At 36.9% G+C, this 12,168-nt stretch overlaps 1 protein-coding gene across 1 annotated transcript in view; it reads left to right on the top strand.

The window, feature by feature from the left end:
- LAMB2 (laminin subunit beta 2) overlaps positions 1-12,168 on the top strand; it is a 3,750,789-nt gene that overhangs the window by 1,920,270 nt on the left and 1,818,351 nt on the right. Inside the window, exon 10 of the mRNA XM_044078730.1 lies at positions 4,428-4,607. Within this exon, the coding sequence (XP_043934665.1) occupies positions 4,428-4,607 (180 nt within the window). The remainder of the gene's footprint in view (positions 1-4,427; positions 4,608-12,168) is intronic.

Genomic DNA, 12,168 nt, shown 5'->3' on the forward strand with positions numbered 1-12,168 from the left:
CTAATTCTTATCATTTGAATGATATTAATAATCAGATAGATTCAAAATCATTACCATACACCTTTTTTTCCAACAGATACAAAACTTATTCAAAAATAGATAGGGTCTTTATTTCTAACCAGATGGTAACAGATTTAATTAATTCCAAAATCATTTCATGTCCTATATCTGATCATAACTCAATTGTTTTTGAATTCATGATAAAAAATACTCATAATGTTCAGATCAAAAGGATACCAGCATACTTAACTCAGCTAAAAGACTATAAAGAATATATACATTCAGAAGTACAACATTTTCTAGACATAAATAATACTCCTGAAGTCTCCATTGTCTATGTTTGGGATGCCTTAAAATCATATCTATATGGACAAAGTATCAGATGGTATAATAATAAAAGGAAATCTTGGGATAAGGAATTGTTAGATATTCAAAGTAAATTAGACTCTTATAAACATAATAATAAAGAAAATATTATGGACAAGAAAGTTATGGAAGAAATAAACAAACTAAATGAGAAATACAAAGAAATTTTAACTCATAAAGTTAAAATAACTTTAGAAATACAAGTTTTGTCTTATTCAATAAGCCCCAAATACTTACATAGACTTAAAAATAAAACAAAAAGATTGAATAAACAAAACCATATCAAAGAAATCTTTTCTCTAAGGAAAAAGAAGAATGTTTCTAGTATACCAGAAATACTGGATGAATTTAGAAATCACTTTCACAATATTAACCATAACAACATTAACATGGAACCTAAAGATAAAATAAAGGAGTTTATAACCACAAACATGAATAAAAAGCTTAATAAACAACAGATTAAACTATTGGACAAGAGTATTTCATATACAGAAGTTATTACACAAATAAATAAGCTTAAATCAAACAAAGCACCGGGTAATGATGGTATTATACCAGAGATATATAAAATCCTTTCTAAAACTACATATTCATTAATACATAAGGTTTTTATTTTGGCCCAAACTGAGTTAATAACCCCCATCTTGGCAATATACATTTATTTCACCAATTTTAAAACCTAATAAAGATCCAACTAGATGTTCTTCATATCGACCCATCTCATTACTTAATGTTGATTATAAAATGTTTATGAGTATTTTTGCTGATAGATTGAAGACAATCATCCCCGGCATTATAGATATAGATCAGACGGGTTTCATTGTAAATAGAAATACTTTTGATAATATAAGAAGAACTTTAACATTAATTGATTTTGCAAATAGGAAAAAGAAAGATTTAACACTTATTAGTCTTGATATAGGTTCAGCATTTGATTCAGTAAGTTGGGACTATCTGTTTACCTTACTGAAATGCACAAACTTCTCTGATGCATTTGTAAATTTAATTGAGCATTTATACAAAGGAACGCTGGCTTATATTAAGGTAGGAACATATGTTGTACAAAAAATACCCATTCTTAAAGGTACAAAGCAAGGATGTCCACTTTCTCCACTATTATTCACTTTAGTAATGGAGCCTTGGGCTAATTTGATTAGAAACAGTACTGACATAGAGGGTTTTGAAATAGATGAAAATACAACATCAAAAATTCAACTTTTTGCAGATGATGTTCTAATTACATCAGCAGGATCTAATTCTTCTATGCAGTCTTTATTTGATAAAATGATGAATTTTAAAAGTATTTCTGGTTTAATATTCAATGAAGAAAAACTAAAATACTACCTATATATACACGAAAAAATATTCTCATTAGTGATTTTACTAAATATGTACCCAATTCAGGTCAGATAACTTATTTAGGTATAATACCATCTAAAGATATTAAATCTATTATATATAATAACTATAATACCTGTTTTCTTAATATACAAAATCTTTTTAATACCTGGAATAATATGTTTTACTATGGAGGAGAGACTTACAATTATTAAAATGATAATATTCCCCAAGATTTTATACTTAATACAATCAATAATACTTTCACCTACAAAAATAACTATCAAGAAACTGAATACACTAATGTTACATTTCTTATGGGCACCTAATAGACCTAGGATTGCATTAAAGAAACATACTAATAGCTGGTCTCAAGGGGGTATTTCTTTTCCAGACTTTAATTTATATATTATCTCTTCTATTATAAAAGTTATTACTTTATTAATAGATCAGTCATATATCGCAAAATGGAAAGATTATTGGGAGCTAATTAGTATGCACTTCATGAAAATCTCCTTAACACATAAAAATATGATTGTAAATAACTCCATGTTGTGGTTGCTAAAGGAATTTTGTACTTCACCTATTACACCTAAACATATGGTTTGTTACCCATTAAATATTATTATTTGTTATCGTAACTTTAAATTCATGCACCCTAAGTATAGGGAATGGAATTTTATTGTATTCCCTATAATGTATACTCAGGGTATGCTTATGTCATCTACTTCTGAAGGAGCTCATTTAGCTATAGATAATAATCTAAAGTACTGGTATCAGCTGATATCTGATAATAAAGTTAAAAATCTAGATTTCTTAAAACAAGAATTTGATCTAAGAGAAACTTGCTGGTTAGAGGTTCAGATCTTTAGACAACATCTCATTGATAGAATAGATCTAATGTCTATAACAGTTAAAGAATCTATTCCAAAACTGATTGATTACTTGATATTAAATTTACAGCATAAAGTTTCTGATAAAGGTAAACTTTCATATATACATAAAATTATCAGACAAGAAACTTTTTACAGTGTAGATTCATACTGGAATTATTTCACCTCTATTAATGGGGACCCACCAACTCAACAAGATAAACAATATATATTGGAATCTGCTTATAGAACTACATCTTCCATTGTCTGGAGACTTTATACATGGAAATTTTACATAGATCTTTTATACACCTTTGATGATGAATAAAATAAATAATAAAGATAATCTATGTAAGAGATGTAATGTAGAAATTAATGCTGACTGGGCTCATATGTTTTATGACTGTATGAAGTTGAAAGAATACTGGAAGTCAATTAATGAATTTTTGCAGGCTCTTTTACAGATAATGTCATTATTTCTAAGTCTCTTATATTATTCAACACACCTGTACCTCAATGTGTTAAAAGATTAAGCTTCCCTTGTTATGGTCTATCCTAGCAGTGGCCAGGAAAATAATAACTAGAAATTGGATTTCAGATACACCTCCTTCGTTCAATGAATTTAAAAATGTTATGAATATAATGTGCCATATGGAAATAAGCACAATTAGAATGAGAACAACTAGAAAAACATCATATTATATTGTATGGGATAATTTACAAAATTTGTTAAAAAAATTCTAATTTCAATAGCACGGTATTTTAGTTTAATTAATTGATCTGATTGTAGTGGATGTCTTTGTAAATACTTTAGTTGTTTTGTTGAATATTATAATAATACCTATTTTTAATTACTTGTATAAAATTGTTATGATATTTCTCTTATATGTTAAAACAATAAACCTGTTTTGAAAAAAAAAAAGAAATGTTGGGGGATCAAATTATTGCAACTAAGGAAACAATTCTTTTGAACTGGGATATCAAACCTGAAATGCATAGACATAGTAAGGCCTTACTAAGCTTAATTTTATTTGCTGCCAAAAAACAATAGAAAGTCTAAATCAAATTCTTAACGAAAAACAACAGTGTTGTAAAGGAGATAAAAGATTGTGAGGTGGGATCTTAAAAATGAGAAGGAGTAAACTAGATAGACATAAATTAAAATTTTGAGAATAATATTTGCAGAATAATGTTCAGAAGATGGGTGAAATTTCAGTGAAGGCAGGAAGTAGTGAATGATTGTTAAAACAAAACATATGTATAATATATGAAAAGTAAAAAAAATGTCTGTAATTGTTTATTTTCTTTTCTGTTAATGTATGTGTACTCATGTTGTTGCTAAATATATGTGAATTTCGTAAATGTGTTTTAAAAAATAAGTAAATATCATCAGTGAAGTGCAGACAGGTGATGCTATAACCTGCCCATGTTATCAGTCATATACCATCATTACCACCTTATCAGAAATAGCCACAAATCAAAGGATAACCATTCTCAGGGAGGTAAAACCTTTTTCCAGTAGTATTGTGTACTGCTGTTTACCTGCAAAACAGATGAGTCCAGATTGTTTAGCGTTTAGTTGGTATGCAGTGTCTAGGTAATGGGGCAGGCTGGAGGCTGAAATGGAAGGTAAAGAAGTTCCACACAAGGTAAAAGAACAAAACCATAAATGGTAACAAACTGAGAGGATAGATAATGTTACAGCATAACTTAACTTCACATTGCACTGATGGTTTTGCATGTATAAGGCTCCCATCTTCTAATTATATTGTGTACGGTACATACTTCCACACAGAATGTTCTTTTTCCAGTACTTGATTTAAATTTAAATTTGCATTCCTCTCTTTGTAGCATGTGACTGTGACCCTGATGGCTCTCTGAATGGCGGAATCTGTGATGCACATGATGACCCAGTCTTAAAAATGATTGCTGGCCAGTGTCGCTGTAAGGACTATGTGGAAGGACCACGCTGTGACAAATGCAAAGCTGGATTCTTTGGACTAAGTGCTAACAATCCCAAAGGATGTCAGTGTGAGTAAAAGGGAGGCGACACAGATCTCACCCCACCCCCAAAACTGTGTGTGTGTGTGTGTGTGTGTGTGTGTGTGTGTGTGTGTGTGTGTGTGTGTGTGTGTGTGTGTGTGTGTCTGTGTCTGTGTGTATGCATGTTAGTCTAAAGGAGATTCAAGTATGGTACAGTGATATCCAACCTGTAATACAAAATACTCTGTGTAATTCATGTTATCTCATGTTTTATGACATCAGTATTTTTATTAACTACATTGTAATGTCATCATAAACAACACTGCGATAAATATGTCGTTGATTCAGAGATCCCATACAATGACTTTGGGTGTGATACTCAGCCAGTAGCCTGTACTGCTGCTGGTACTGCAGAGATGAAACATTAAGCTGGTCCTTTTTTCTGTTTAATGTTCTGTGATGTTCCCAGTAGAAATTGCAAAGCATTTTCGTACACCATGTCACTCACTTAATGTAAAATCATCCATCTGAACTTCTGTTAGCATCACCTGATACCTTTGTTAGGTAAGCATGTAATTATACATTCTGTTGGACATTGTCTTGATATCAAGAATTTTTGATGGAGGTCTTAGATAAGTTCACCACCCTTAATGAAAAACTCTTACTAGTCGCTATTCCTTATCTTTACCATTCTTCTAATGTTATAAGATACCTAACTGACATGGTCTCAGCATCCCACCTACATTCTGATGGTCTGAGCCAAGAAGGTGCAGCACTTCAAATTGCTGTAGCCCATTTAATGCAGTTCTTGCTTTCTCTAATCTTTTTAGTATTTCCTCAGTCCTAGGCATAGAGTTAGCTAAGCTCAGAAGAGTTGCCTTAGGGGAAGTGAAGTGCTAAACATGGAGAAAAGTTAGATTGCTTGGCAGGACCCACAAGCTGGCCTGCTGTCTACTGTCTTACTTTTGCCACAGAGCAGATGAGCTGACTGAGGATTCCTGGGCAGGAATGGATGACCTGTAGGGCTTTCACCTTGCCCAGGGATTCCCAGCTGTAGCTGCTATGGAATGAATGGGTTGATAGGGTGCAGTTAACGGAACTACTGGGCCCAGTCCTATAAAGGAGAGATGGGAGACAAAAAATAAATAAATAAAAATCATAAGGCGGCTGTCAAAATCTGAGCTGTCCAGTCTTTTGAAATCACCATAGACCCTGGTTGTTTCACTAGGTTTTCACTGTAACATTAAGGGCTGTTGCACTTACTTGACTCCTGTATTATCCCTGTTTTAGGCCATTTTATTATTCTCTCCTGTACAGCCATTCTTTGTGACTTTTCTACAAAAAGCAGACAAGAACAAAACAGTTTAAAGCCAGTTCTGTATCATTAAGGTAGAAGGCCCTGACTATACCACAGATGACACAAGTTTTATTAACAGCTTAGGTTGACTGTAGGAGCTTGCTGGGAAAGATGGGAGAGAGTGGCCATTGCTATTTCATCCATCCTGGGGGTGGGGAAGCTCTGTCTCACCACTTACATTACACTTGGAAGGGGTATAATAGGTGTTCATTTAATGGAGTTCTCAGCTAGCCAAACCTGCTCTGCTATTAGTGCATTTGCACTATGCAGCCAAGGGAAATTGGCGTGTGAAGGCATACTTCTCCTCAGGAGGCAACTATTGTGGTCTTTGAAGAGCTATTGGGGGATTTGCTTCTAAAGGAGCTTCTTTTAAATTCACAAAGTACCTAACTTGTTAACTGTCATTGACTTACACAACCATTCCACAGAGGCAACCTCCACCTTCAAATACCTAGGGCTATGGCTTGCTCAGTCACTAAACTTCCATTTCTACATAGACAAAGTGAGAGCCAAAATAAACTCCCTCCTCCTCTGGATCAGAAAGATCTCCCCTTTTCTATCCCAGCTAACCAGAGCATACACTGACAAAGGAGTTGTCCTTTCTCAGCTTGACTCTGGGCTCCCCATTTTTGCTTCTGCCTCCAAGAAAAGCAGTGCCACAATACAGATTATCTTTAACAGATTCTGTCAATTCATTACAAACTCACTTCTCTGTGAGGATCACTGTATTGCTCTAGAAAAAAGCCAAATGGCTAACCATAAAACAAAGATCAAACTTACTTTTAGGATTCCAACTCTATATACTACTCCAACTCCCCACATTTACTCCCCTTGCATCTAAACTTCAAGAAATAAAACTCTTCATATAACCTGAGACACTACTCACAAGCCACACCAACTCTCATTTCTCTTAGAACCAAACTCCACAGCTCTACACATACTTTCTCCTCTCTTTGGCAAGCTCTCCCCATTGACACTAAGGAAATCAACACTTATTCCAAATTCAGAATGCAGCTCAAAAAGCACATCTTCATCCTAGCCAAGTGCTCCTGCTTCAACACAGGGTATATCACCTAACCTATCTCCTGTCTGAGTCTCTTCTCCTCTCTCAAGATTCACTGAAGATTGACTCACTTTAGAAACTAATGTATATATTGTACTTTACACTGTGCTTGATTGTACATTGCAGTCTTGTTCACCAAAATGTATATGCACATTTTTTTTCTATGTAATTAGTCTGAACTACGCTGTTATTTACAGTTCTGTTTTTTTTTTTTTTTTGTAAAATGTTTTATATTTCACCAGGGCTGAGCCTGAAATTGGTCAGTATTGATCAGTCCACTACCCTGGTAAATAAATGTAAGTAAATAAATGGGGAGGGCAGGCTGTCCCCCATGTCCAGCAAGCTGGCATGCACCCAACACCTGGCTCTTTCCAGGGAATAGAGAACTGATTGGGATTCTGGAACATATCTGAATGGGCTGTGGGGCTGTTGCCTAGTCCTGGAATACCCAGCTCCTGTTCCACCAGAATGAATGGGTCAGTTGGATGAAGGTAGAGGAACCATCATGCAAAGTCTTTCGGGATAAGGAAAAAGAGAGAGAGATAATTAGTTTAAACAAAAAAATGAGAAGGGGAATTGTAGAAGAGAAAGAGGCTTGTGCAGTCATCAGGGTAGATGAAAGTAGCAACATACCAACCCACAACACACAGACATGCGTGTGCACGCACACACACGCACAAACACCATAATCCTCCTTAATTTTGACTGTATGGCATATCCCCTGCCCCTCTTTCCCCACAACCTAAGTCTAAGATTATTATTATTATTATTACTACTTTTATTGTAGGGGAAACTGTTTGCCCTTACTTTCGACATCTGAGTAAATGGCTCTCATATCTGTAAATTACCAGCTATTGTTCAAAACCTTTCCCTTTTTCTTGGTCACACTTCATGTACTTGAAAAATACATTGCGAGACCAGCTCAAGATCAACAAGTGTAGTCAAAGAAAGAATCTCCCTAACAGAAGTAAGACAAGCTTTTATTTATTTATTTGTTTTTTTTTTTTAACAAGAAACATCTTTATTGAATTATCACTTACAGCACAGGCAGTCATATATTTATATAAATTAAAAAAAAGACATATTTTCAGCTGTTCACTTTGTACATCACATATAGTATTTTGTACAGTCATTGTCAGTCAAACATTGCATAGCTCATTCAGTTCCTCCCTTGGCTTAAACCTCATTCCTCCTCCAAAACATTATTCTGCATGTATTGTTCCCACAATTCCCATTTCTTTCTATGTAATTTGCTCATGCTCTTTTCTAAAAATCCCACTTCCAGTTATTTTATCTCTGTTAATGTGTTCACTACTACTAGTGTTGTTGGTTTAGACTTTGACTTCTATTCTGTAGTTTTTGCTTTTTTTTTTTTGGCAACCACCAGAATTAAACTCAGCATGGCCTTACTATGTTTTGGCAATTCCAATTCCGTATCACAGCTCAAAAAATAATTTCTTAGTTACACCAATTTGCGCAACCAATAATTCTGACAAAGCAGTCTGCAGGGATTTTTTAAAGGCTATCAACTCATTACACTCCCAAAAAATATGTTAGCATTTACTTCTTTCTTCCCCATCACACCTCGAACATTTGCAATCTACACGAGGAAAAATTCTTTGGAGTCTGCTTGGGGTATAAAAAACCTGTGCAAACACTTCCGAAGATCCTAAATCTGGAAAGCTTTTGTTCTTTACTTTTTCTAGTACTGAGGAAAGACCTTCTTTGGAGTCTTATTCTAGATCTGTCAGTGCTAAACAAGATCTGAGAATAAAAAAGCTAACTATATTAATCTATCCCATTCTGCTACCTTTTTAATGTCTCATGTACTAATGGTAGCCATGGGTATCAAAGATATCTGCCTCCACAACCCCATCCTTCAGGCCCACATAAGTTATTGAAGTTCACAGCAGGCAAAACCACCTTCTCTTCACATCCTTGTCTTTTAGGATTTCCAGCACTGATATGGCATTTTCCAAATGTTTAGTCTTTGTGTCAGATCTTAAATTTCAGGATGCGCACATTTACCCTTTGGATGATTTATTTCTTTTTTACATAAGTTACAATTGCCACTACACATACATAAATAGAAACACAATGTAGAGATTAGTCTCATTGTTTTCATGCAGTATGAATTTTTAAAAATCTGTAAACGTGACATAATTACACATGCAGTAATAAAAAAGAAAAGAATCCATATCTATATATGTGAAGTTGTTCAGTCTCGCTGTTCATTCATCACTGATGGGTTCGGAGCCGATCCTAGGCTTCGACATGGCCTACTAGCAAGCTCAAAGTTTTCCAGTAGCTCGAGACCCCACCCCTTATCCCATAACGCACTGTTGGAATTACCTCAGATCTAGTTTGCCGCGGCACGGATCTCTTGGTTTCCAGCTTGGCTCGAGACTTTATTGGGAGTTTTTCAACTTTCAGCAAGTTATATTTTCACTTTTTTTATATACTTTATTCTGTTCATAGTAGCAGATATACTAGTTAGTAAATTGTACTTTTTCTGTGTTTTTACCCCTTTCCTCAGTATTCTATCTTGCCTTTGGCCTTTTGGCCTTAGGATTAGTATTTAGTCAGTGATCCCCTTTGGGACTATCGTTTTAGATTCTTAATTACTGTTTGTAGTTATTAGTTGTTAGCTGGATCAGAAACTCTTGAAGGCACCAGGCCTAGTCAAATTGCTGTCGGCTCAGACACAACCGTCGGAGCCGAAGACCACTACCCTTGAATTGTCTGCTCCTCCTCCGAGCCATATCGGACCTCCGGAGCCGGAAGAGGCTGACTTGATGATCGTGGATCCCTTGGGAGCCGACACCTGCTCCAGTGTCATCGACTCCATCTGCTCGGACATTTTCGGCGCCGACTGGGGACTCTAGGAGCCGACACTCTCCGGTCAGGTCCGGGGAGGATAGCCGCACTGACTTGTTGGTGCCGACTCTTCCTCTTGGGGCCTCGGCTCAGGTGAGCTGGGTGGCTCCATGGCTTCAGTGCGGGAGGAGATTGCGGCTCCCTCGGAGCCATCGACGACTCCTCATCGGAGCCGAGGTGCTTTCGATGCCATGAGGCGAGTGTTGTCTCTCAAGACTTCCTATTGTCAAGGTCTGGCCTCTTCTTCCTCTAAAGTGCCTGTGTCTGTGTCTGTGTCTGTTTCTGTTTCCTCCGGTCCTCCCAAGCGTAGAGACCCAGAGCCTCAGGTAGCCCCACAGGGTGCTCCCTGCTCTTCTGAGACCTCTCCAGGAGTTCCCCTTGAAGAGGTTCCCAGGAAGAGATTATGCAAGAGGAGGCATTTGGACTCCCCCCAGGAGTCTATCACATCGGACACCAACCTGGATGAAGCAGAAGGATCCCCCAGATCCCCCTCTGAGGACATTTCCTTTGCGGAGATTCTTGAAATCCTTAGGCAGAGGGGTGATTTGCAGTCCAAGAGCCCTACTGAGGATGAGTCGGTTCTCCTGAAGGCATTTGGGTCTCAACCTTCCACGTCTTGGGTTTCTCCGCCCTATGATGAGCTTATGGATCTGGTCTCTCGTAGAGCATGGGAGTCTCCAGAATCTATGGAACCTGTTCCTCAGTGGCCTAATAAGTTTATTTCAGCCCCTGTGGACAAGTCCTTTTTGACCAAGGGAGTCCCTGTTGATGCCATGGTGGTGGCGGCAGCCACCAAAAAGGAAATATCTGAGACTTCCTCATCTGTCCATCCTCTTAATAGAGAATCCGGGATTATGGATAGATATGGGAAACGCATGTTCAGTTCAGCGACTTTCTCACTCAGATCACTGAACTACTTGACACATTTTACCAGACTGCAGAGAGATCTCCTTAAGGAGTTGGGAGATACTCTTCAGGGTGCTGTAGCTTTGAGTGTATCCGATAAGGTTGTCACTCAGCTCTCTACCCTCAATTCGATAGTCAACTCATCCATGCGTCTCGTATCATACACAGCTGATGGTTCGAGTAGAGCCGCAGGTACAGGAATCGCTCTCCGTAGGCATGTCTGGATGCGACTCTGTTCCTTTGCGGAACCCTTCAAGTCTTCCTTTAATAATACCCCATTTGACGGCTCATTCTTGTTTGGGCCAAAGGTGAAGGAGACTTTAACCAGGTGTGGGCAAGAAGGAAAGACTCTGTCTGCCGTCGGAGTCCGTTTTTGGACTGGAATGAAGAACATTTCACAGAGACTAGGCAGTTATATATGCAGAAAATGTACAGCCTGCAAATATATACATTCCTGCACCACCTTTGTACATCCACAACTGCATTTTGAGATTCAAGCAAAATGTTATGCAGACTGCAGAACCAAACGTATAGTATATTTTGGTTTCTGCCAAGTCTGCAAAGTTTTTTACATAGGGAAGACTAACAGAATGCTAAAGGATCGCATACTAGAACATGTTGGGGATATAAGTAACAAGAAGGAAACGAGTGCCTTGGCCAAATATGTGGAAACAGAAGGGGCACAACACACATTTAAATTCCTTGTACTAGAGATTCTTGAAGAGGGGGTTAGAGGAAGGACATAAGAAATAGGACTGAAGCAGCAGAGCAAAGGTGGATTATGAGGCTGAATGCTGATAAACCACCAGGGATCAACAAAGCTATCTCATTAAAACCCTTTCTCAAAGCAAGGGCACTTAGATATTAAATGTAGTAGGAGAAAGCATCATAATCTTTTTTGTATTTTTAAACAAAACATTTATGTTATTTTAGATTTTTATGTAACAAGGTTTCTGCCACATAGAGTGTGAATATTTTGAAGGTTTTAAAAGAAGTTAGTAATGTTGTTGGTTGGTTAATTGTATTTTAATTAAGTTGAGCTGCTTATTGGATGAGTATGTGTTTAAATAAGATGAAGTTATTAACAGTAGTCTGATGAAGCGGTCAGTGTGATCTCGAAAGCGCTTACTTATTTCCAGAACTTTTTGTAATAAAGTTGTGTTTGCTACAGCCGTGGTAGTTTGGCTCAGCTTTTCTACTTGGATATTTCATTCAATAGCTGTGAGCCGTATCTTTTGTCTGGAGCTTCAGTTTTGTTTTTATCTGCTTTTTACTGTATTTGTTTTGTGAAAAAGTGGCCTTTAAAGACTTTCAGGTTTTACTGGCATTTGCCACAGAAAGAAACACCAGTTTCAGCCTGACCATGGAATAATCTGTCAGTCACACAGTTAGTCCTTCTTCCAGCC

Source organism: Protopterus annectens, chromosome 7.part1, assembly GCF_019279795.1.
Source record: "Protopterus annectens isolate FY-2018-M chromosome 7.part1, PAN1.0, whole genome shotgun sequence".
NCBI lineage: Eukaryota > Metazoa > Chordata > Ceratodontiformes > Protopteridae > Protopterus > Protopterus annectens.